Source organism: Thunnus albacares, chromosome 23 (assembly GCF_914725855.1).
Source record: "Thunnus albacares chromosome 23, fThuAlb1.1, whole genome shotgun sequence".
In the NCBI taxonomy this organism is placed as follows: Eukaryota; Metazoa; Chordata; class Actinopteri; order Scombriformes; family Scombridae; genus Thunnus; species Thunnus albacares.
The window spans coordinates 20,805,875-20,832,966 of NC_058128.1; the positions used below are offsets into that span (position 1 = coordinate 20,805,875).

Below are 27,092 nucleotides of genomic sequence, written 5' to 3' on the forward strand. Positions count from 1 at the left end.
TTCCTGTTTACAAAACTTCTAACTGGACCTAATTAAGCATCCAAAAGCGAAAAACCCGTTGTCCTCTTTTCCAACATGCTTCCTAAAAAAATAATTGGTCCACTAATTCAAACCAGTGGCATTAGCTTGCTCCTCTGACCTCTGGGTGACCTCCTCTGCCACAAAGGAAACCACTGCAATACGACCATGTGAAGCATCTATACCAGTATAACGTACCTGGACTGCATCTCCTGCGTCTTGAGGCTGCTGGCGGACGATGCGGTGCTGCTGGTCTGCTGGCTGAGCTCCACCAGGGACTGGTAATACTGCTGCTGTTGCTGCTGCTGCTGCTTGTAGCGTGACAGGATGAAGAAGAGGCCCAGGATGCTCTTTAAGTTGCCATTCCTGATCTCTGGAGGGACAAAACGAAGGGCAGGGAATAAGTCTATACAGTTTGAGAATCTAGTTATTGTGCAAATCCCCCATCATATAAATTCATCCTACATCCATCATGTCTTACTGCACACATCCAACTTTCCCTGCATCTGCCCTCCAGTAGAACCAATGTATTTTCTTGGAAGTCATTTCTGCAAATGAAAGTAGTTCAGAGCTTGTTTTTCATTTGTCTTGAATCAAAGCAATGTCCTGTGACGCTACAAATGAATATTTTCCAGACCATTTATTGTATCTTTCAAACACTGAAAAGTGAACATATGTTGACTAAAAAAACACACACACTTGGGGATAGAGCTCAAGTGCTGTTGTGCAGCAAGCATAAGAGTTTTATAAGGGTAATTATAAACTGGCTTTACCTGCATTTATTGATATACTGCATACAGTAGAGTTATAGCCATTATAGTTCAGTCAGAAAATTGTATTTTGCATGAACTAAAACTTTGTATAGGAATAATTTAAGCCATTGCTCAAACGAAGATCCAGTTGTCATAGATCCAGACTAAAGCATCTGCACACATACATGAGCTAATACACAGCTGCTTAATTTAGGATCAAAGCTCAGCATGGGTCTGGTGATAGGGAAAGTCCGGGTAAGGGCGTCCAAACAGCAAAAAATATATGAAATAACATTTACAGTTCTGCTTTTGCCTTAATATAAGGAACTGATTTTATAGTTGCTGTTGTTGTTAGGATACTGACAGAAGTGACACATTTCTGCTGTGTATAGATAATATAGTGAAATTATTCAAATGGATGAGATAAAAATGAAAACAACAAAGTTTATCTAAATGACAAGCGAAACACTGCAGCACTGATAAGAACACACAAAAGATAAAACAAAATCATCCAAAACAAATTGATATTGAAAATTAACTCAAAGGACGTAAAACATATGAGAATGAAAAAGAGATTATATTCGTGTTTGGGGTATCAGATCTCCTAGAGAGTGCAGCCCTGCAAACAAAGCTACTCCTTAAATATGCTGAGCTGGCGAAAGCAAAAAAAAAAAAAAGCTCCTAATCAATGAGTAACTTTGTCTGGAGTGTTAATCTTATCCTGAACACGTCCTGAGCAAAACTTAAACAGACTCCTACACACAGCCAGGATGGGATTCAGCAGTCACAGAGGAGGAAGAATTGATCACTGTGGCTAACGCACCCATTTGTGAAATGGACTTTTCATATCAAACCCTCAGTGAGAGCTGGCACACAGAGGCACAGGAAGGATAGCATTGGCTGACGCAGAGGTTTTTACTCGATTTTTCAATCTGGTGAGGCTCAAACAGTCTCCCCAGCCATCCATGGCTACGCTGTTTGGAGACAGTGAAAGTTGTAGAAGATTAATCTCTTGGGGGTGTTTTCCATTTTCTAATACCCTGAGGCGGTAATTTATACTGGGCCTTTGAGATAGCCTGAACAGTGTTTTCTGTGCTTTAGGGAGAGACAATGTTGCAGATTCAGCCAACCAAGGAGCTGCTGTGGACCGAAACTTTTGGCGACTGCTAAAAGTAATTGAAATGATAATGGTGAGGACAAGAGGAAGAACATTTCATTGATTCCAAAGGGAGACTGTTTGTTTTGTTTTGTTGTCCGTTTTTGCTGGCCTTGTCATCGAGGTCAGGTCAGGTCAGGGTCAGATATACAGTAGAACAGGCCATTTGTATATTTCATATATTACTCAAGGAAACTTTAGCAAGGTGGAAGCTTGACCCAAGGCTTCCAATCAGCTCTCTGGGCGACTGTCCTTGGGTCCTAGGGTTCCAGGATTACTGTGTGTCCACTGCTTTGAGCTTATTTATTTGAAAATTTGTTTGAGATTATGCACCACTGAAGCACAGTATCAAGTGACATTATAAGGATCTTAAGGTGCTTGTTCAATTTAGAAATTTTGCTCAATTTCTGTCCCAATGGCCAGGTCACTTCCAGTCATAGATACATATAAAGAGCTTGAACCAAGGTCCAGTGATTAAACCATGGGCTCCATTATGGCATGAATTTGGTGTAGCATCATGTGGAAAGTGTGTATTTATTTACATTTATTATATACTGATATAATATATATTTTATTCATCAACCAAGATCTCTTTTTTATGCTGTAAAATCATTACAGGGAGCAAAAGAACAGGTTAGGTTGTCTTGATGCGCCTTGTCTTATAAACTACACTAAAATTCATAGATTCAGCTCTCCAGAGGCCTTCCAGCAATAGTACAAATGTATTTTCATGAATGGGTCATTTGACCATATGCATATCTGCTCAATATTAAATACTGAATACAATTATTGTGAGTGACTTATCATTAGAAAAAGGTAAAAGAGCAAGAACACCTTTCTACAACAAGTAAAAGTAAGGAGATTTTGGTCTTGACAACCAGCTCATGGGAGACAGCTCAACCATGATATAACCTCTTCTAACATCAGTTTTTCCATTAGGTTGGCTTGGATCAAGAAATCTCAATTTCACTGGACACAGTGTTGAACAAATGTTGCACTTTGGCTCCATCCAAAAGAGGAACTGTTGGGAATTTGAGCATTGTCCTCTTCTCAGGTGTTGGAGATGACAAGGTAACGGATATCTCTTGACAACTCTGTCTCCTACGAATATCTTTTAAACTAATCTGCAATGACAAAAATGTTTTGGAGCACATGTAACTGCCACGTTTATTATGTTCACTAGCAACATTTTATTGCCGTGCAGTGTGCAGTTATTATAAAAGTCAGTCAAGAACGCCAAGTGTGGTTAGTCTTAAGCAACAAAAACATTTGGTTAAAGTTAGGGAAAGAGCTTGGTCTTGGTTAAATTTGGAAAAAGTCAACCCAATGATACAGTAAAATCGCAATGTGTCCTGAATTTTGCAGATACGTTCTATATAAATGTTTTGTCATTTGGGCAGCGTTATATGGCCTCCAAAATGCATCAGGTGATGCAAATTAGTTATATATGAAGATCAATTTAAGAAACGGGGTTGTTCTGACCCAACGGCTGTTTTGTCTTGTGATTACTTTGGTGTTGCTGTATAATTTTCAAGACAGCATCATCTGCAAGTAGGACAGGATTTATGCATGAAAGGGACTTTCAGCAGTTGCCACTGAGCAGCATAAAGTGACTTTCTGCACAAACTCCTAGCGCTCTCTCTGGCACCAGAGACAAAGGAGCGCTTTCTTCCAAAATGATGTCGGAGAGATATGAGCACTTCAGAGCTTTTCTGCTTGATCATAAATTGTCTGCAGCTCAGCTTGTCATCTGGCCAAAGCGCAGTGTGTCTGCTACAAATTTATTGTAAAACTCTCACAAGGTGTCAGCTTTTACTTGTTTTTTTGTGGCACCTTTTTCAAGTTTCTGAAAGTTTTTGAAGAAATTGTGATAGAGGAACGGATAGCTGGATTCTATGAGACAGTGACAGGACATTAGACGTTTTTGTCAGCAACACATAGCTTTTTCATCTACTGTACTAGCAGGAGGGCTCTTGCTGCTCTGGCGCAGTGCAGGAGAGAAGTGTTGCAGCCTGGCCCACGCTCAATGAAAATGTGCCTTTGCTTCTGGAGGCCTTTTAAGTGGGTGATGCGGTTTCATTCAATCTTTTTTTCTTCGTTATTTAATAAGTCACAGAAGACTTTGGAGGAGGTGAAGGAAAGGTTCTACCACAGCTGGGTAATAGCAAAAAGAAGACAAATACAGTCTGAGCTCTATATATTCTGTCTTTACCTACTTAATCAATCTTTCATTGGTTTAATACCCAGACAATATATCCAGTTAGGATCCCTCCTCACAACTCCACAGCTGGTTATGTCTTTGCTTCAGTGAGTGACCTCCTTTGTCCTTGTGCAATCTTGTTTTTACTTCCTTTGTTTGACTTCCATTTATTTGTAAGATCCTGATTTAGTTGTGGAATAAAAAATGTTCCACTGTTTTCTTCTATAGCCAAGTTATAATTACATACTATAAAGAGTTGACATGACCTTAAACTTTAACTTAAAACCATATCCTCGCCTGAGGCCTCACCTTCTGGTCAGAGAACAAGTGTTTACCCCTTACTGACCCAACTCAGAGGAGTGTTTAAGTAGACTAATGAAAACTGCCTTTCTTTAAAAATCTGCGCCCACTGAGATCAAGGGGGAGGGATTTTACTGTGGTGAGCAGGTCATAGCACTACAACCAATAAGAGCCAGTTCTGCGTAGGTTTCAGTTGCACAGCCTCCGCAATGGAAAGAGGCTTTAATGACCTGTTGTAAGGACCCCTCACTGTAACCCATTATCAACTGCAGGAAATGTGTATTTCGGAGGCTTTACACCTGCTTTTTATGGCTGGAAATGGTGGACTGAACTTCCTGTAGATAATTATCACATTTCAAGCAGTAAAAGACTTTTTTGCTTTTGATAGTTTTGTTTGAGCTGAGGGGTCAAGTGTGAGTTTGAGTTTGAGGAGGTGGAACCTTTTTTCTTTGTAAAAAATGTGGTGAAAAGTAAGAACATGTTCTGGATTGTCCAGGATTTAGGGTCAGTAGAGTCTCTTAAACTTTCCCCTATTAGTTTCTGATGATAGGGATTTTGATCTGTATACGTACTGGCCTCACTAGCCCCTTGTCACTGTTGTACTACTCTGCAGCATTATTTTCTTTTCTTGCATGGAAAAAAAAGTCTCCAGACTTGTTTTCATTATGGCCAAAACATCTCTTAGCAGAAACGTCTAAGGGGGAACCAGAACACTCAGCAAGATGAGTTTTTCTGGAACTTTGGTTTACAGCCTTCCACCAGAGAGATGCAGGGGGATTTCTAGAGAGGTTATTACAATAAGTACATTTTCTCAAACTGCAGTGCCTGTATACACATCAAACATCCCACTTTATTTTACTCCCATGCTTGTAAAAAGATGATAAAGACTGCCTATGCCCGCCAACAAACCCTGGAAAGCACTTGGCTGATTCAATTAGACTGGAGAGGGCAGACATGGCCACCTAATTCAACTCACAAACACACAAACCACATGCCCAGCAAGCCTTGAGAACAGGGTTGACAATTGAGAGATTGAGAGAGAGAAAGATGGACTGTGGTGAAGGAAATGATGAAACACAGCAGCAACAGCAATGGGCAGGGTAACCCAATAGCCCATATATTTACAGACCCACTTTGAAATTCCAGGCCTAGCGAGTCACTTTGCTGTTTTTAGTGTTGAGGGTGGGCACAGAATTTAGAGCTGTCGGTCAGTGTGTCAGGCTGTCAGACTATTTCTGCTGCTGCAGAGGTCAAGGGCACGCTCACCTCTTTAATGTTTAAAGAGGAGCAGACACAACATGGGGTCTAGGCAAGCACAGGTCCTAAATAACAGCTGGAGACACATTCTGCTGGAATAATTGAGATGAGATGGTACCTGTTTCTATGGGACTCCACAGAAAACCCCAATCAGAAAGAATTAGTACTGGTTTTCTTTCATGTATATACTCTGCACCTACCCTGGAATAACACTGTACTGTACAGTGTATGAACATATCTTTACAGATAATGCAGGTATTTTCTTCAACACTGCAAACAGGAGTCACACCAAAAAGTTTGGGTAAATCTCTTCTGTTAGTGTTGTCACTGTTGGGTGCAAACTTTTAAGAAAGTGACATTGATTTTCATTTTAAATCAAGACTAGAGAATTTATGGTGTGAAGCAGATCTTTTTTCCTGTTTTCACATTTTGTCGCTGTCCAGTAAAGACCATGCATCTCCAATTTTGATTTTTCTGATTTTTTCAGACAAACCATCAAATTATGAGCTGAGAAGAATCTCCCTTCTCTGATGAATAAATTGCTACAAAGTTGTAAACAAAGCTGTTTTTCTTAGCTCATGAAAAGTCAAAGTGTTTTGAGCTACATGCTGGACAGCAACAATTTGCTCCCCAGATTGGGACATGTTACCATAGCTACTGTATCTTGACTACTTCTGAATGTACAGCATGTCCAGAAGGCCCCTGTGAGTGTTATATTATTATTTATTATATTATAGTTCATTATCAATGAATTAGCCAATTATATTCTTGATTAATCAATTCATTGTTTGGTCTACAAAATGTCCAAAATTAGTGGGGAATATTCATCACACATTTCCAGAGCTCATGCTGACGTCTTTATGTTGCTTGTTTTGTGCAAACAACAGTCCAAAAAACAAAAGGAAGCCACAGTATACCCACTTATCATTACACCTCTAAACCACTGAGCATGGCAGGCGTGAGCCCGGGCATCAAGTGTCTTCTACATCATTCTTCTGCATTCTGCGGCACCAACACACCTGGGGTCTTCTACCCTTAAAACTTAATACAAGCTCTTTGCATGCAGTGACAAAAAGTGAATCCATTTACAAACTTTGAAGGAAGTTTGGGCTCCTCCTGCTGCCTCATAATCAAGTGCAAAACACAATCACAACACATAGTTTGGAACTGAACTGTAATTTCAACCCTGGCCTTGTGAGACAATTTTAGCTTATCGTTCAAATTGGCAAGCAGTCATGCAGCGCAGAGTGCCGCTGTAGTCATGACTGTCATATAAGCCATGTACTGTATACCCTGATAGTCAGGAGCTGAATCCCTCTCTGCAGTTTTTATCCTCCCACAATCCACTTTGATGCCCTAATGATTGCCTACATTGCCATAGTGAGAGCTTGAGATGGAGAAACTGCACCCTGCCATGATACCGACGTGGTAAATTCCATTGCTGTGAAGTATAATAGTATGTCTTGGAAATACGTTTTAACTCCCTTTTTGAAGATTTTTGGTACTGTGGAGAAATGGAAAGCTACCCGCAGGAGGTTGGGTGCTGCTGGAGCCAAATTAATTTTCCACGTCTAGAAATTAGAAATACAACAGGGAGATCCGTCTTCTGCTGGTCGACTGATTCAATTAAGAGGTTAATCAGTCCAGATCCCGGCCTTGAATTGTGTATTGTTTATTCTTCTTACCTTCTGCTGAGAGCCCTTGTACATTCACTCCTCTGGCGTCCAGGAAACTGAGGCAGGCGTCCACATTCTCGATCTGCCGGCAAAAAAAAAAGACGACGAGGAGACGTCAGACAGTCAGCACAAAGGACAGACACAGCAAGAATGTGACAATACTTAACATTCAATGAGCCTAAATGTCTCGGGGCAGAGGGCTCAGAGGACGGGGACGATCAGCGTTATTACCCATAAAGCACGTCATTGTGTGGTTATTACCCGACCCCTGCTCAACCCTGGGACCCGCCTGTGTGACATACTGACCGCAGTGTATCGCCACCTACACAGCCCGGGGTGCAGCCTGCCCTGGCATGTCACACACACGCATTCAGTAAACACACATTGGCACCAGGCGATAGACACACATACCCGCTCATGAACAGGCAGTAACAAGCAAATATGTAGTAAACGCACACACACACACACACAGGGACACACAGACATGCACACACACACACAAAAATGTACACATACAAATGTTCACACACATACACACATATATTGGCACATAAACACAGGATGTGTGGGTCACTGTGGCCCACTTGAGGCTTTTAACAACAGCCGACAACCGTCACCTCTGCACGCTGGTTTCAGTTTCACAAAGGCTCACTGCGGTTGTAGTTATTGGGGGGATTTTTGCATTCCTTGACAGCGGCTAATGGGTGGCTTCATTAACATAGTGGCCGGCCGCCAACGCCCCTCAGGAGAGCTTTTATGACGAGGTCAGAGGTCAGAGCGCACAGCTTCAGCGCAGTGTGCCAAGGCCACACAAAGGGCAGGCTGGGCTACTCAGCCTGACGTCCAGCGGGCGATGATGATTCATGAGCTGTAACTCCCCTCAGCTCTCTCTCTCTCTTTTTCTGTTTAATGCTCTCTCAACCAGTCTCCCTTTTCTCTCTTGATTAGTTAGATGGAGACTTTGTAGGACCAGGATAATGAGTCATATCTGCACACAGGCCACTTGGATACTTACTCAGCTGAACTCCATTGTGCTCCACTGGCTTAGTAATGTGTATTTCTGTGATATTTCATTCAGCTGAGAAAATCAGCCCTGTCATTGTGGCATGGAAGGCCAGACACGACTTTCAACTTCTTGATTGAGGTCAAAAATTATATGATTTTTTTTCATGTCTGCACTACAGACTGAAATTTGAACGTCTACTTTTTCATGGTAAGTGGGGAAACTCCATGCAAAGTCACTTTTGTTTATTATGTTTTTATAAGTAATTCACAGAGAAAGATGACTGACCTTGCATGCTCTCTTTCATCACATTTACACTGAGCTGCCCAGTACAACTACATCCTATACTACTCCCCTATAGCTGCACTACGGGTCAAGAGCTTTCCTCAGGGGCACCTCAAAAGCAGTCGTTGAAGTAGTACATCTCCCTCCCAGTCACTTTCTCTCCGCAGACTGAGATGTTTACACTGGATATATCCATAGGGAGCCCTGCGGGACAACAAGACACACAGAGCTTCTCCATCTGCCCGACACAACTTACAACCTCCCACTTCCCAACACCACACACATTCTCCCAGCAGGCACGAAACCCCCTTACATGTGGGCTTCCATATTTTTTTCCGCACATGCTGCACACGCAGACAGACACATGTGTGCCCGGGTGCTAGTTTGTTTGATTATCCCACACACGCACACACACACACACTCAGACGTTTGTATGTGGAGAGACATGTGCGGAGCAGCGTTTGTGAAGGCTCATTACTAGTACAGTCTTAATTAGACTGAGCACCAGGACGGCGTGAGTTGTAGGACTTCTAAAAGTGTAATTTTCTGCCAGAATAAATGGCGTATAGGCACAGATGATACGTAATCAACAATAATTGCATGATAACAGCCGTTTTTAAGGAACTTCTAAATCATTCTCCAGTCTTTCAGCTTCAGATATTTTACGGGGACAAAAAGCTTGGAAGGCCTTGGTGCGCTGCTTTCCATCTGTTCAACAGGCAATGTGTGTGTTTGAAGGCTGGTTTAATAGCTGATAAAGACAAAAAGGAGTGAACTAATAAACACACAGTAAATCTCTTTAGGTGGAGACAGATCTCTGTCTTTTATAACGGTTTCGAAAGGAGGACAGGAATCAACGATGAGACCCGTGCCTTCTTCCTGTGAGCCTTCGACACTGCACCCAGAAAATTCTGAGGCTTTTAGATGAAACCGCTGTTTGTTTTTAGTCGGCCTTAACTCTAAAATGACGTAAACAAGCGGAATAATGATTGAAGGCGTTGATGACGGCTGGGGCATTCTGGCGATGTTTAACTGCTAGTTTGGTGGGCGGTTTGGCTTTGTGGCATCCTGTAACAGCTTCTCAAGGAACCAACATCATTTATTTTTCCGACGCAGGCTGGCATCAGACGGATCCGCATAAGCCATTAAAAGCAATTTGGAAAAGGGCATTTTGATGAGGCACACCTCGCCCAATCATGCAGTGCTTAAAGCAGGAAAAAAGGGAGCACATTTTGCGGAGTGACAGGAGGGCACATGTGCAACACGCACTGCGGGAAGGAAACTTGCCACTAAGCCTGGAAGAATAATGAGGGGGAGCTGTTAAGTTTGTGAGATAATCAGTTTCAATTAAGCTATGTTTCATTTACAGAGCCACACTACAAATCAAAATATCACGTTCCAGTTGATGCAGGCAGGCCGGGCAGAGAGAAGCTTGTACCATGGCTGGATGACACGAGGCTTGCTCAGTATGAAACCGCAAGGCCTGGTTCAAACTGCCCTCAGCAGTGACCTCTGAAGTCACTGGACGCTGACGAGTGAGCTCTAATATTAGTAAGACACAGAGAACAACAGGGAAAGATTGAGGAGGACACTCATCTTGTGTCCTTTATCATCCTGTACATCGCATAGTTCTTGAAAGATAGATTAAAATGACCTCACGTTGTTGAAATGACTAGAAAACCTGAATTTTGGCACAGTTCTGGTCATGTGATAACTCATATATGAGGTTCCAAGAAACCATTTTTATTAATTAGCAAAGAATCAATACTTGCTTCAGCTGTGTATCACAGTAAAAACCAAGTCTGTACTGTATTCATTTTTGTCATACTTATTTTACTTGTGTGTGTTAATGCAGTGCTGATACTTCAAATCAATCTGCACTTACACTGTATTTAGGTGACAGTATTTTTAACAGATATGACTATGGACTTGACGTTCACTTGATTACACACAAGTTTCACTAGTGTGTTCAGGGATTTTCATACCATACAGAAATGAATGGAAATCAATGGCTGCCTAGAAAAGACAGCATTGTTTGTAAAATGTTTAACTTGTATACATCTTAGTATTTTCAACATGCAATTTCACATGTACTTAAATATATTGACTTTAATTTGTTTATGAACTTAACTTTAAGTCTTTTTCTTCCATTAAAAGACAGGTGTGAACTACATTTTGTATTAAAACTGCACTGAAAAGATGACATGGAATTGAGTTCTTTGTAAAAAAAAAAAAAAAAGAAAAAAAGAAAAAAAAAGTGACTCATCTTTTTCTCTGCATGCACTTTAATTTACTTTTACTTCAGTGAATCTTTACAGCTGCAATTACTTCCACTAAAGCTACATTTCAGGAAGATTATAGCATTTATACAGTACTTCGGTATATTTTCTGACTCTTTCCACTCCAATGAGACTCGGTGAGTGAGATACAAAATGAGACACTGCTACATCTGCATGTTTACAGCTTAATTTCCTCGTGGCCTTTCTTGCCTACATAATGTGTGGGCACGTTGGGCCTCTCTAAAGGTATCAAGTGACTGATGTATGATGGCTGGAATTGGAAAGTGTTATCCCTTCGATGCAACTGTCAAATACAAATGGGCCAACACCTCAATTACCACTTCCTACGGGACAGAAAACAACCTCCTTCAAGACCGGACTGGAAAACCAGGCGTTAGCGCTTTATAGCACATGAGCACAGCTCAATAATTGAGGGGTTTTACTCCAAAATGCTACATATCCACTGGAAAATACATGCCACCTAAAATCCCTAAGTCAGTATTTCAAAAACACAGATGACTCAAGCTCATGAGTAAGTCTCAGGATGACTCAGATGACCTCTGGTTTTTCTTTACATTTGGTTTTACTTTGTGAATATTTTCTGAATGTTGTCAGTGTTTATTAATTTTTTACATCCTCATCAAAATAGAGTTAAAAAATCTTATCCTGGGGGTTGGAACCTGATTCACCAGAGTGTTCAGGGGGCATGGAAACCCAGTAGAGGATGTGACTTCTTTGTACTCTTTTCAACAAACAGCTGATTGGCTTTTGTAGCATCTTCTTTAGTCTAGTGATGACTCAGGTGAATCCAAAGAAATCTGATCAAATCGATGTACAAACCGCTGTGTCATCATTTAAAGCCTTTCTCTCAGCAGCTCAAAATCGATATCAGCTAAAGCTTACGAAATTACTTTTGCCTCAGAGTCCACTGTGTCAAAGTTTGCATTTCTCTTCTATTCAGATGTTGAGAAGATGAATACATGCTTTTTGTACCTATTAATTCCTCTTGGCACTTGAAACCTATTGAGGCAGAGCACATCATTCACACTCAAGTGACACATTACTGGGATGCTTTTCACAGCCAGAATATACTTTATTAATCATTGCGTTGAGCTGAGCTGTTTTGAAATCCAAACGTTCAGATGCAGTCGGAGCCAAACCCTTCTGCTTTCTGCAGCTGAGTTGTAGCCCAAAGGGAAGAATTATTTGTGTGTTTTTTTCCCCATGAGTAGCCAATTACAGCAGACCTGAAGCTGCTCCGAGTACCTCACTGTCAGAATGTGGAGCCACTCAGCCCTCCCTCTACCCAAACAAACCACTTCTCTCTGTTTATCACTTCTACATCAGCTCTTCTCTCCAGATCAGCGGTCTGACACTTGTGCTTCCACTGGTCTCGTCCCAAACAGTCCATTGATTCCTCTTTCACCCTGCCCTATCACTCTGAGTGTGTCCAAAGCAGACAGCTGCTGACAGACGAAGAATCAAAATGGGACAGAGCTTAGAGCAGCTGATGGGCAGAAGGGAGGCTGGGTTAAAGGATCCTGTCTCATAATCCAGGGATCATTGCTCATCATGTCAAAATCCGAAGTAAAGAAACTTTTTTCTCATCTGCCATCAGCTGAAAAACTGATGGCAGATCAAGTTTTATTCAATATTGATCATGGTGGCAGTTCCCATAATCCCTTACCCTGACTGAAATCTTTCACACAGATCCTCAGACAGCTGAGGATCTGTCTTTCCTAAAATCTTTTTCAAAAGGGGGTTACTGCTCATTTTTAGAAACTCCATCAGTTTGAACCTCATGTTGAACTGACACATTCAGATTAATTCTGCCTACTCAGGCTTACAGTCCATGTTTGCATTCATAGCAGCCTAAATGTTATGAAACTGTATGTCATAAAACTATTTCTAACACAAGAAAACCAAACTAAAATGATTCAACTTAAGTAGCTGAGGCTTCAGAGACAAAACAAGCTCCTAGCTGATTTTTATCACATCATACCTCATATTCTTATAAATAAAACAATAATTTCCTTTGAGGATTTTACTGGCTGTGACGTTTCTGGTTCTTTAAAAAACTACTGTTCCAGCCCAGTCAGCACATAAACACACATGATGTATAATCAACAGGATCTGCATGGCAACACAAGACTATATCCATGGATGTCTCAATTATATATGGTGGTTCATTTTCAAATGTTTACAGCATCAAATAACTTGGAGGGCCTCCATGTGGCTTTGCGCATCTGCTGCACAGACAGGGTGTGTGTCCACATGTGTGTGTACGCCGTGTGTGAGCGAGCGGCAGAAACAGAGGGAGACAGAGACAGACAGTCAAACAGAGATGTTTCATGGATGACAAAGACGAGCAAGTCACCACATCCATCTCTGGGTTCATCTCTTTAGAAACCCTTCTTCGCTGCTGGAGTCAGATCTCATTAACACTTCAGTTGATGATGCATTCTCAAAAAGTTGTGATGCAATGCATGTGCAAAGACCGCATATGTTGTCATCTTCTTCAGTCTCTGTTCTCAGTTTTGTTTTCTTTCTTAGATGCATTTCAGTCTGAGCTACAGCAACATCAGCAACAGAAGCCATGCAGTGTCACTGCAAATATCCTAGCAACCATGAGTAATCACGAAGGTCACTTTCAGAAGCGGCTGTGTAAATAAGAGTAGTCCAGCACTTCTTTAAAGTTGGACCATTTACAGGAGAAAGATTTTTACAAGAAATGGTCAAAACCGATCCAGAGGATGAAATATCCTGACTTTTAGACTTTTCCTTGCGTGGGTCAAGTTTCAAAACCACTTGATCCTACACTTCCCATAATGCAACTCAATCTTGTCTTTCGTAAGAACCTCCTTGCCTTGTAAATGCCCGCAAAAGCCCCAAAAGTTTGTACTTCCTCAAACCCAAAACTAGATTACTTTGGTGATGTCACTTGAGTCATTTTCTCTGACTCAACAAAGCTCCTCCAGAGCCACAGAAGACATCATGCAAGCGTTTTCACAGAGTGGATCGTACTCCCTGTGACTAGTAAATGGACTAAAATTAACAACCACCACCCTGGTTCCAGACCTCTGGGTCACTGTCCACATCTCAATTCAAAAAGGTCTGGTGTTTTGTTTTCATTGACAGCTATTCCTCCTGATTGGAAAGATGACAAAACAACAAACAAAAAAAAATATTAGACAGGATTAAGAATAAGTATATCATCTTCTAAATAGCTAGTTGCCTACCTTGCCGAATTCTTTAAAAAGTAGTGACCAAAAACATGAATGAGATTGACGCAGCTTTACAAGTTGTTCAATCGACTTATAGAAATGATATCTCTTAAACCACTACTGACTGATTAGGACAAAACAAAGTACCCCCCAACATGAAATTAAAATAAAAATAGAACATAAAACTGTAAACCAGGCTGGTAAAGAGGCTAAAAGGCTGGAAAACTCCAAAAAGGCTTAAGCGTTAGTTTCTAGTCTAAAACACTAAAAACTAATCTTGGTTAACCTAATCTCAGTTAATGGCTTTGCAGGTAAATATATAATAAAACATATGAAAGAAGATGAAGAGGCGTAATTATTAATCTTTACACCAGAGCACATTAAAGTAAGTAGCAGAGGAGGATAAATGAGCGGAGGATGCTTTTCAGGGACGAGAACGACGACGTTAAGTATTTCTTGATGGCTTTTAAGCTCTCACCAGCCGGTGGGGAATGACTCCACCGTCTCCTGCCTCTTTCTCACGTATACGCTGTTACAGTGCTGTTCTGCGTAGGTAAACATCTGCACACATGATGGATAGTATTACTGTTTGCTGTTGACAGCCAACAAATTCAGCTGTCAGTCCTGTCTGAGGCTGTTTCTCCTAAAAGGGTCAATGAGGTTAAGCCGCTGGCTCTTCAAGCATCTGTTTGCATAACCTGCTGACCGGTAATGATACAAGGTGAGAAATACCTTCACGGTTCTGCTGCTGCCTGTCGATTCTCAGCCTTTTTGTCTTACTAATCTGGATAAAAACAAACCTTCTTATGATGTTTTTCTATGGTGTAGACTGTAAAGTATTGAGAACGCTGATGAAACGTGACTTTCATTTTCTATTTTCTGGCTCTAGGGGCTGCAAAAACGTGACTAGAGAAAAAAAAAGTACATTTTGTTGTATGTCATTGGAGGTCATCTCCTACATGGCCAGAAATACAGATCATAACTCCTGACTAACAGCAATGGCCAACAATGTTAAGCAGTGAGACTTAAAGCAAACATTTTACTAGTTTATCTTCACCATTAAAAGTAGTAATGATCAGAAAGTTAAATGTATACATTTTAAGGACGATTCAGCCCAAATCACAATGCATATTCATCTTATTTATCTAAATCAGGTATGGTTAGCTGTAGGAAACGAAGACTCGAAACAAACTCTCTTCTAAAGGGCCATGAGCGAGCGCTGTATCCAGAAATAGCAGCACTCACACAAGATCTTCTGCTTCTTTTGTCCCTTTGGTTTAGAATACGACTGGGATCATAAACAAGAGCGTTCTGTGTGCATTTACTGTCTAACGTCTGGAGAGTGAAGTTCTGTTTTCAAAAGAGGCGACGTCGCTTAGCGCAACTAAGCAGCTTCATCTACATTTTTTGGGAGTAAGTGTCAAAAACAAATCAAAGCTACAACCATGAACTTTGCCTTTTAGAACACACAAAACACAGTTGTAGCTTTTCTTTCATTTGTAAAGCAGAGCAAACGACAAGCCTCTTTTTGTTTTCGGGCAGAGAGGAATGAGAGTGACACTCAGCGATCGCTTGAAGCCGTGACACTTGCCATGTCACGCCGCGGGTGGCTGAGGAGAGTGCCAGGCGGGGTCGAGTTCACTAAGCGCGGGGAGGCGGGAGAGGGAAGCTAACAGCATGATTCAAGGTGGCCTGGTTGTAAATAAGCTAATGAGTCCTTGAGCTGAGCAATATCTTGGGCGGGAGACGGACAGAGGCTAAAAAAGATAAATGAACTTAAGAAAAAGGGGGCAGGAAGCTGGATCCTGATTTCTGTTCTGGGAAGACAATTAAATGTTCCTCGCTTAATTTAGGAGCAAAGGATGGAGGGAATTAATGGAAAGACTGATTGATTTATACTTCATTACTCCTAAATTGCAACATTCACATTGAATACGAGAAGGTGCGGAGTATGCTGGAGAGGCTGCAGCTGGTGCATTGCAGTCAAGAGAACTGAACTAGATCAAAGGTTACTAGTCCTTCACTGCAGCCTTAGCAAGCCAGCTCTTTGCTCCCTTAACAGAACATCTGCCCATGTCGTTCAGTTATAATGAGTGATTAAAAGCTTCCAATTGAGCTACAAGCAAGCCTGTAACGAGCCCCTGGGTGCTCTGTTCATTCTGCTAAACTGACTAACATAAGAGAGGGTCAACCTCTGCACCAGAACACCTTTTACAGTAATAAACAGGCTCTTGCAGAGGAGCAAAGAAAAAAGGAGACGACCCCCGAAGAATCTTCTCAAGAGTTCGAGAATGAAGGTAACGATGTTCACGCCGCGCAACAGCTGCTGAGGCATTTGAGGAAGCATACGTTACAAACAGGATCACACTCTCACTCCTTGGTACCGCATCTAGGTTTTCATCACTCCAACGTCCCAATTTGAGACATCACACATTCATCACGCACTCCTCTCAGTACTTCTGGCAGTAGTAGTGAAAAGAACTGACACAAGATATCTTGTTCTTTGACATAATGTGTTCTGAGCTGAAAGCAAGATAAACGCGTGTTGGCACCAGACGTAACACATGAATGCACTGAAAATAATCTCCATTTCAAAATGTGGATGAAATATGAAGATTGATTAACACCAAATGTTCCCTTTGAAATTACACGCCTGCGGTGTACAAACTCACTCCAGGATCCTGCCTTAAAACGCGGTTTTGAAAGGTTTCAAGTGAACTTATTTGTGGAAGACAGCAGCTAATGCTGTTCACCATTAACCCTATCTCATCGTGAAAAAAAAAAAAAAAGCATCAAAACATCCATGGAAAGTTGTGTAACTCACTCCTGCAGCATATTCCATTTCTCTGATGTCCGTAAATGACGTTGTAAAAAGTGTGTGTGCGTAAAATGTTCCAAACACACAGCTTGCATCTGTGGCTTTATTTAGCCACTTGGAGGTTAGTGGAAACAAGCTGTAGACACACTGTTGACATATTATTACCTTTTAAGATGATAGGAAAAACTTGTTAGTAAAGCTGTCTATTTACACATCCAGCAGGTATGGAGGAATATTAGTAGTCATTCACTGGAGTCATGTTTCCGCCCACCCAACGAATATGTCCAATATTCACTCTCCTTAACGCTCTGCTCTTTAGCCGCTAAATGCTTCATGCGTTCAATAGCTAGTTGTTAGCTTTGTCTGTCTGAAAACAGCTGCTGCGTATGGAAACAACACTGATGAGAGTGAACTAAAAGAAAACAGTGTGCTTCTTTGTGCCTTCACTTTTTTTCTCCGTCATGGCAATAAATGTTTTGGACAAATGTTTATCACAGCTTAAAACCTGCCATAAAAGCATAAAAGGAAGATGTTTCTTGCCTCAACCTTTAACAGAGAGGACAACATCTCTCACTCTTTTCTTTGCCAGATTTTCTAGATAACACAGGATTTGACTTACAACCTTCTGGTCACAAGCTCACCTCTCTACCATGAAGGCATCCAGACTGTGAACAAGAAAAGAGAATGAATTACACCCCCTGAATAGCTATCGTTTCAGCAGTCTAAACCGGCCATCTGTCTCTGCCCTCTTTAGACCACTCGCTGCCAATCGCCAGGCATGCAAAATGACATCAGGGATGTTTCAGAAGCCCTGAGTTCCCATCATCCATTTGTCAGTGTATTTCCAGACCGACTGATTCTCATAATAGGTAAGTTGCCCGACAGCCAGGCTGGTGTAATCAAATTAACGGCCTGAGGAATAGTGTCACATAGATGCCAGTTGGTTTGGCCTTGCAGGAACTCGAGCCTAGGACTCAAATTAGTAACATGATCAATTAGCGCCAAAGATTAATAGCGAGCTGTGCTGGTGACGAAGCATCAGGCCAGTCAGGATGACACCACTGAATGGCTCGTGCCGTTTGTCCCGTTGTCTGGCTGGAGCGCAGGCTGCCAACAGATGGGGCCCAGATGAGACTGAGTGGGCTTTTATAGTCTCCAAGAAACACTAGACTCAATTAGGCCTCAAAGGCAGCACACCAAGCCCAAACCTGCTGCTCGGACCACAATACGCATTATGACTTTTCCAGTAGAAGTGGAAATTACAAATCACTTTGCAGCGTCAGTAAGCAGTCACTTTACCGTACATGATGCCTGACCTTACGCTGTACTTTTGACCGTATTTAACCGTAAGTCTGTTTCTGATTTGAGCTGTTTCGTTCAGTTAAGTACAATACTGAGCCAACATAAGCATTGTTTATAAGGTTAGCTTAGCAACAGCTTGACTGCAACACAGTTATCGCATCATGATTGTCTCTGTGGATTTTGCAGTCTTCAATAAACTTTTAAACAGGAAGTAATATACTGTAGATCCTGGCTGAACTGACAATTGTCCTTTCAGTTTGCAGTGAGGGAAACTCCAATGCTGATTTGATCAGTGAAACTGATGATTCAGTACACTCACTGAAACAAAGCATTCTGTGTTAAACATTTGTTCATCAAAGGTCTGAACAATATTTTCTACCCACACAGAATCACTCATCATTAATTGTTTTTTTTATATATTTCTGTCATAACACCTATTTAGATTTTTTTACTTAACTTGAAAAAATCTTACTACTAAAACCACTACAGTTAATTAAAAACAAATGCAGAAATGATCTTTTATGTGCTGAAAGTCACATATGATTTTCTGTTCCTCCAACAGAACATGAAGATGTAAACTTAATCTTGAAAGCCAGGCATAGTGCATCTCCTAGAATGGGTCCAATAACCTAAAATTTGACAAACTATATCACAATTTAACACAAACATTTCATCAAATAATCACCAGCCAAAGAAATTACATTGTCAGATCAAACTAAATTGGATGACAGCTAAGCCTGAGGGTAGCTGATCTAAATATGATCCATGACACTTTAAAATCCAATACTCCAAATTGTAAGCAACAAGAAAGGCTTGACTTTAAAGCAGCGAGTTGTTTGATGTAAATCTTTCCTACCCCGACCTGTACAGCCTTCTGCTGACAAATGTTGCATCTTTGCATCTACATGCTCAGATTTTGACAAGTGTTTGTTTTTTTTTTCTTCACACCCTTTGCTGAGGTCGCTAGAAACTATAAAACACACGCATACACACACACACCGAGAAAGTCAAACTGCACAGTCATCCGTATTCTAGGGAAGCGCTCTGTGGTTTGCTAATGATGTCTGTCTATAATGAGGAGGATTAGTGTTGTGAGGCTGTAATATTTTCTGCTGAATGGACCTCTTCTGCCGTCCCCTGCCTGCCGTTCTTGTGTTTGAGCGTGATTCTTCTGAGAAATGAAAAAAAAAAAAAAAAATTCTCTTTTCAAAAATCTGCGTGTGCATTTAATTCCATTGGATGCCTGCACAATTGTGAGAAACTGCACTCAGAGGGCATGAGGTTTTACATGGGAGAGGGATTGCAGAGTGTGCCGTGAAGTGAGTGAAGCGTATGAAAAGCTGCGGTTTGGAGGCTTCATACAAACGCTGGGTGAGATTCTTAATCCGCAGAATGCATTTATAGTTGTATATCACATGCATTTAGATGAAGCTTTTATCCACAATCACACATTACTAAAAAAATTCAAATCAAATACAAGAAATCCAGCAGACACCCAAAAACATGAACAATGATTTGAGGAGAGAAAAAGCACAGGAAAAAAGTTTTTGGGTGTAGTATTATCACAAAGCTGAAAAACTGTGAAAAGAAATGTATTCCCAGTGGGGGGAAAAAAATGAATCAGACTACATCTCCATGAGTTGAAAGCCCCTTTTGTACCATGCTCCTGTCGTTCCTCCTCCTCCTCATCATCATCTTCACTGGCTCGCTCAGTGGTTGCAGATGATTCCTTCCGGAACCAAATGTGTGGTCAAGGGTATGGTGCCGTACAATCCCAAATTCAGGAAGAAATTCCCAGCAATCATTAGTTCCTACACCAATAAATCCAACCAAAACTATTTCCCCGACTACACAAGCAGCGAGCTCTACCGGGAAAAACAAGCATGTTCGCAAATTTTGACCAATCTGACCACTGAAAACGCCAGGCCTCAGATGTCAGGAATGCCATTTGCGTTTACAATGTCGATGTTTCACTGGCCTACAGGAAATACAAAAGAAAAATATGCCTTCATTACTGCGAGCAACAACCGTACAGCACAGATATGGCCACAGTAGATGTCTGAGAAGCCTGAAAAGGGGGGAAAAGGAAATAACTGCTGTATTAAACGATCAGGGATTTGTGGGATCTATGAGAGGATCAACAAGCTTTTAGTTAAAGGCTCTAAGTGTAACAACTATTACTGCATCATCTTGAAAATCTGTCAGAGCTGAGAGCTTCCACAGCAAATATGTCTACGTGAAGTTATGGGAGAGAATTTTAAAAGCTGTGACAATCCAATCGTTAATTTCACATTATCAATCAAGTGACCAAAATTTGACCTTTTAGTATTAATGCAGGGTGGCTGCATGATATAAATGCATGCTTTTATTATACACTGTGACAGGCAGGAGATCAAAGGTCAGACTCATTTACATATTGTTCTTGATGAGAGCAAATTAGAGTAAGTAGAGGGGGGAGAACTAGAAACAGGGCTATTAATTCATAATTCCACTGTTCTTCACTGTGCTATCCCATAAGCCCTCTGGGCAGTCAGAGGTGAGACCCTTTCAGCCTTGTAATCATGAGGAATAAGAATTTAGAGGCCAATTGAAGACATTGCAGTAGCTGGCAGGCTGAGTTTGAATACATTTACCAGCAAATGTAGAGATTAAGTAACGTGATCTGATTAGATATCAAAAATAAATAGAATATACTTTAAATTTAACCATTCACTCCTTTGATGGCAGCGGCTTGAGTATCTCCTCTTACAACTAAATAACTTTGTAAGAAAAAAAAAAGGAGTGAAAGGGAATGGCTTTCTTGGCCGTGTTTTTTACTGACCGGCCAAGTTTTTCAGTTGGATAATCTCTACAGGAAATGATGAGACTTCAGCTGACTTGTGGATCTACTCGCAGCGTGAACACGGCTTAGAGAAAAAGAGTGTATTATGTACAGTATGTAGATTAGCTGAGAAGCTTGCAGATGCTGATGCCGTGCTGGTCTCCGCTTGTGAGTTTCCAGCAGCTGCTCAGTTGGCCTCGGTCCATTCCCCCGGACCGGCAGCGACCTACCAGTTAGAGAAACAGGCTTGTGACTTGAGGATCACTGTTTCAAGTCCCAAATGGGGGGAAAAAAAAAAAAAAAATCCGTGCAGAGGAAGTAAATCAGACTCATCCGCACCTCCACTGACAGCAGCTGCTGCTACTGTGATGTCTCTGGCCAAGGCGTTTAAGCTCCAGGTGCTAGGTGGCCAGTGGCAGTTTTCCAAAATTCACAGCTCTGGTTGTCAATATGCAGCCAAAAGTTAAAAAATAGCTCTAGTTTTTCTCTGGATGGGGGGGGAGGGAAGGTTGTCAGTAAATAACTTAAGTTTCAGATTGATATCAAGTGTTCAAGCTCATGGGATAAACAAGCCAAAGCAAATACTTTCGCATTTGAACAGCCGTATGTTCACGTGTCATCACTTCCATTTCTCAGTCTTCCTCCTTCTACATTATGCGGATAGCTCAGATGTTTAAAATTGCATTAAAATGGTTTACTAAATGTATTTATAGTACAGTAGGAATTAGTCGCGCATCTGTTTTAGAAGCCAACTTTATGCTGTTGATTTTTCGTCTCCAATATCCTGATGCAAACTCAGCATAAGTCTCCAAATCGGCCAGTTAGAAAACAGTTCTTTTTCCCTGCTGTGGTGTAAAACTTGATAATTCCACACAGTAGTTCTGCAAGATGGCTGAATCTTTGTGGATGTTATTGTCTGTGTTTGAGTGAGTGTGTGTGTGTGTCTGTGTCAGTTGTTTCCTTCCCTTTGCACCCACACTTTAAGCAACCGTGCTTCCTTAAAGTTGAGTTTCCCAAGCTGGCTGGACCCTCTGTAGTCAGAGCAGGTGCGGGATCAATAGGCTTAGTAAGTGACTGAGACAAAGAGCTAACTGCACACACACACACACACACACACACACACACACACACACACACAAACATGGACAGAGGTTGCTGCCATATCGAGCCACATGCTTGTGCGCTGCAGCAGCTCGCCCTTAGTGACCAGTGTGTCACAGTCTGGACTCAGCTGTTTCTAGCTGTGACCGGAATCGCCTCATGTGACAAGAGAAATAAACCTACAAGAGTTATTCTTTCCAGAACTGGTTTTGACAGATTTAACTCACACGGTCACATTAAGGGGTTACTAGAGTTCATGTTAAAATGTTCTTCCTTCCTGGTTCTTTAATGTTGTTTTTCTAACAAAGTGCACTGTCTGCTTCCACTACAGCTGGCCTCACCATGGAGGAAAAAATAAAAACAGCTGAAAACTGCGCTGAACGTTGTGAAACCAGTTGTAAAACACGTTCTGACACATTCCAATGTTGATTGTTTTAGAAAGATTCTCTGATTTTCCTCAACACCCTCAGAGAACGTATCAAATCCATTGACTTCTCACGTCCAGAGGTCCTGCGTTAAAACTAACCAACGCAAATATCGAAATACTGGAACGTGTTGGGAAAATGTACATGGAGGAGAGACAGACTGGTACAATAAATACAAAGCTTTACAGTAAACTATACATATTAAAACAAACAGCTCAAATCACAAAGACACACAATGACCGACACACACACACACACACACACAAAAAAAACCCTCACTGCCAGGACCAAACTCACTCTTCACCCACACTGTCTTACTAAGAAAGCGCGCCGAAGCGGCTAAACAGCTTTAGTCACTTTTAATGGCAGGAGCGCAGATGCCAGGGCAAACCGACACTGCATAAACACTTAGTCAACTCTAGTTAAAGTGAGGGGTAATTATCTCACAGTGACGACAATCAGCGGTTATACAGCCCGTCATCTCATTAACAGAGGGAAAAACGACACCGCCAGCATCGCTCAGCCGCATGGCAGCCAGAAATACAGATTATTGAAAATGGCACAGTAAGTCAAATATGTGAAGGTTTGAACTTTTCAGGGCTCTACTACGTGTTTGGGCAAGTGGCGATGTGGTTACTCCAGGCATCTCCTTGTTCCTGAATAGTAAAGATGGTTATGGTTTGTGAATGGCTCTGATCAGAATAATTACTATTGGCTGCTTGAAATCACTTTCTGACATTAAAAATTCAAGTGACAGGTAAACTTTGTCTTTGGCGGATGATCAGTTGCGACTATGACACTCCATGTGAGGGTGCGTGGTGAGTGTAGAACCACCAAAAAGATGAGAACAGGTGAGAAAGAATTGTATCTAAATGATTTTGGCTGGTAAAAATGGAATTTCCTCAACGGATTCCTTTTTACTTCCCAGCTCTTAGCAGGTGATTGAGAAATGCTACTTCAATCACAGCTTTGTAATTTTGGCGGTCAAGCGATGTCGTGCTGTTGTCAGTAGCTGCGGAGGAGAGCATCACTTGAGAAACCGTCGAATGTAATGTGATCTTTATTTTTCTTAACATGATCCAACTGGCTGCTTGCAATCCCCCAAAGTTCACATAACAGTTGCTTCGTGTTAGCTTCAGTGAAAAAGTACAAAATTGGGGATATGAAAACTTGATTTCAGTCTAGTAGCAGAGACGTGAAAAGTGAGCACATATTTTTCTGTCTTTCCTATAAAACAACAAGGCATTAAAGGATGGATGCAGTTCAATATAAAAGCGAGGAGGATAAAACGGACTCACCATTTGCGACTGACTCCTGGGGCTGCCATTGATATCCTCCACCTTCTCATTCGCTGCGTGAGAAAGGAAATGAAGAAATAAGATTTTTTTTTTTTTTTACTGTCGTCCCATACTGAACTTTAACATCCCGATGTCCAATGACTTTTGAGTTCAGGTGTATAAATCCAGCAGGAAACCTCTGGTGAGGTTAGCATAGAACTGTGTGTGTGTGTGTGTGTGTGTGTGTATGTGCATGTGTGTATGTGCATGTGTGTGTGTGTGTGTTTGTATTGAGGTGCAGAGCGACGCAGGAGAGGTCTGGGAAGCAAAGCTGCCTAATTCGTCAGCTGCCGCCAGAGAATTACTGACAGGCCGACTTGGCCTCATTGTCTGTTTGGGCGAACAGGGAGGGTAAAGTTTCAATCCAGCAGTGAGAGAGAGAGAGAGAGAGAGAGAGAGAGAGAGAGAGAGAAGTCGGAGAGAGTGAGAGAGTGAGGAAGTAAGGCAGACAGCATCAGTGAGAAAGGCAGCATATGTACGGTAATATGTAATAGAGAGGAAAATGTGTTTGTGTGTGTGTGTGTGTGGTTAACAGAGAGAGAGAGACAGAAAAAGAAAAGTTGAGAACAGTGATAGAGACATAAAGAAAGAGAAAGAGAGCAAAAACAGTAGATGTAAGAAGAAGAAAAAGAATGAGGGATAGAAATATGTCTCAAAGTGTAAAAAAAAAAAAAAGAGACTGAATTGCATAACAGTGTTGGATAAGTTACTTGAAAAATCAATTACCTATCACCATGAACAAAGTCATTTATACTCCATAGCAGTTAGATTACTCATAGGCTACATTACTCTCTGATGCACAGCCCAGCTCTGTCGAAGGCTCCAACTCCAAATCCTCCACACCCACACATCACATCAGCTGTATTTAACATGTGTAGAAGTAGAAAACAAGACACTGAGGTAAGAAGAGCAACAAGTCTCCTGTGTGGATGTATTTACTGATCGTTAACAGCTAGATTACTCACAGTGAAGCCGCGGGGTCCACGCACCTTTCAATTGTGAACAAAGCCAGGTGATTCTTGCAGCATAGAGCATACAGCTGTCACAAAAACGACTAATCTGACACCTCTCTTTAGGCACAAAAACTACTTAGAACCTAAGTTAGGGAAAGACTGTGGTCAGGATTGAAAGAAACCATCAGTAAGAGCTAACAGGTTCTACGCAGCTAAAACATCACATTACTTCCACTTTTGCTATCTGAGACACTCTGTTAGAATTTGCACAACCACAAGAAGTCTTGGTCAGGTAAACGTAACCATCTGAACAAATGACTAAATGATATTTCCCTGCATAGCTGAGAGTCAGCATGACAAACTTTTTTAATCTGCTCATGTCTGCGATGGTCTGCGTAGAGGCATGCAGCTCGAAATTTATGACCACGTGGACCCTATGTGCGGATCATATATGCCAATAAACATGTCATCACTCCTGTCCACGCAGACACTCAACGTAGAATAAACTGCGTGCGTTTCCGGCCTTTAATTCTGTTGTTTTTCTGCCGGGACGTTCTCATGCTTTCCAGTGGCTAGCCACCTAAGATGTAACATGCAAATACGACAACTCTTGAGTCAGTGAAAGGCATATTCTTCTCTTTTGGCAGAAGCTAGCCTTGACCAGTGTGTCCAATGAACTCACAGGGACAAACTCTTCAAACAACAAACATCCCATCCAACTCCTGGTGAGATAGCAAACAAGCGGATCCCCAGAATGCCAAGGTAAAGGAGCACTACTGAGATTAGTAACTGTAGCGTAATACTATTGAATTTTGCCTGTAATCCCTTACTCTTTGCTGAAAAAAAGGAATCACATTACAAGCTCAATACACAGAAAGATGAGGAGAGGAAAAGAAAAAGGGAAAGTGAGATCACAGAGGGAAATGAAAGAGAGAGACCTAGAAAAAGTGCAGATGCGATGGAGACAGAGACTAGAGACATGATAAGTAGAGCGCCAGAGAGGAAGAGACACATAGACATAAAACCAGATAGAGAGAAAGGCAGACAGAGAGAGAGAGAGAGAGAGAGAGAGATGTAAAGACTCTCTGGGCTCCGAGGGGTGACACATGCCTCTGCACCCCTGGGTGCCAGAGTCATAGATCTCTTCTACTGCAGCTCACCCAACACCCAAAACAAGGGAGAGCTGTTACGATTTGGCCCAAATATCAGACTGAGGCACAGCTTCCCTCCAACTCACCACAACAAAGACCAAACACACTGTGTATGTGTGTGACTGCGTGTGTGTGTGTGTGTGTGTGTGTGTGTGTGAGTGTGTGAGTGGGTGGTCGCTTCATCTGCCAGACAGAATGAATTATAGACACACGCAGTGTTTTAATACTGCTGATGATACGTGGATTTATTCTTCTTTGTTTTATTATTTTTTAAATATCAAAAGTTATTTCTGAAGTGAGACAATAAAATGCTTTTGTAATAAAATGTTCTATCCTGTCATTAACATTATAATTAAGCAGAGAATTGAGAATAGATATAATTCATGCACAGGGAGTGTGTGTGTGTTTGTGTGTGTGTGTGTGTGTGTATGGATGCCTACCTATGATCTGGATGATCTGTGCCAGCAGGACTCCATCAGTGACGTCCTGGCTCAGGTCCTTGATGAGGCGCGGACAGCCAGACTTGGCCAGGTAGTGATTGGCCCAGTCTGTGTAAATCTGCAACAACAGAACAAACACTCTGTCAGTGTGTGTGTGTGTGAAGGAGAAGCGAAGGAGTGTGTGTGTGTGAGATTGTACAGTTTTTGGTAGGGTAGATGAAGATAGTATCTCATGTATTCGCAGCAGATCACTGACTAAAGAGGTCATGAAACCATGTCAGTGACATGTTGCCACAAGCATTATTCAAAGTTGAATGTCAAATACTTGGATGATCTGATCATGAATGCACTGAGACAATAGTCCATTAAGTAGTACTTCTGAGTGCATTAAATAGTATCACATTAAAAAGCTGTATGGAAATTTGCTAAATCTGATAAAACGTTAATTATTGCAATGCAGCAACTTGAGTGGTTTGTGCTTTTATCAGTTTCTGCATTATAGGAGTGATGGAAGCCAGTTTGTAAACCAAATTATGAGCTAGTTAAGAGTAAACTCACAGTCAGCATCTGACAAAGACCTACGACAATTTAGTA

At 41.5% G+C, this 27,092-nt stretch overlaps 1 protein-coding gene across 13 annotated transcripts in view; it reads right to left on the bottom strand.

Annotated features, from left to right (window-relative positions):
• The window catches only part of nav3 (neuron navigator 3), a 420,345-nt gene that overhangs the window by 109,816 nt on the left and 283,437 nt on the right, over positions 1-27,092 (bottom strand). For all 13 annotated transcript variants that reach the window (XM_044342743.1, XM_044342742.1, XM_044342741.1 and 10 more), the window contains 4 exons: positions 26,499-26,616; positions 23,916-23,968; positions 7,369-7,441; positions 217-391 (listed from right to left, as the gene is read on the bottom strand). In XM_044342743.1, the coding sequence (XP_044198678.1) occupies positions 217-391; positions 7,369-7,441; positions 23,916-23,968; positions 26,499-26,616 (419 nt within the window). The remainder of the gene's footprint in view (positions 1-216; positions 392-7,368; positions 7,442-23,915; positions 23,969-26,498; positions 26,617-27,092) is intronic.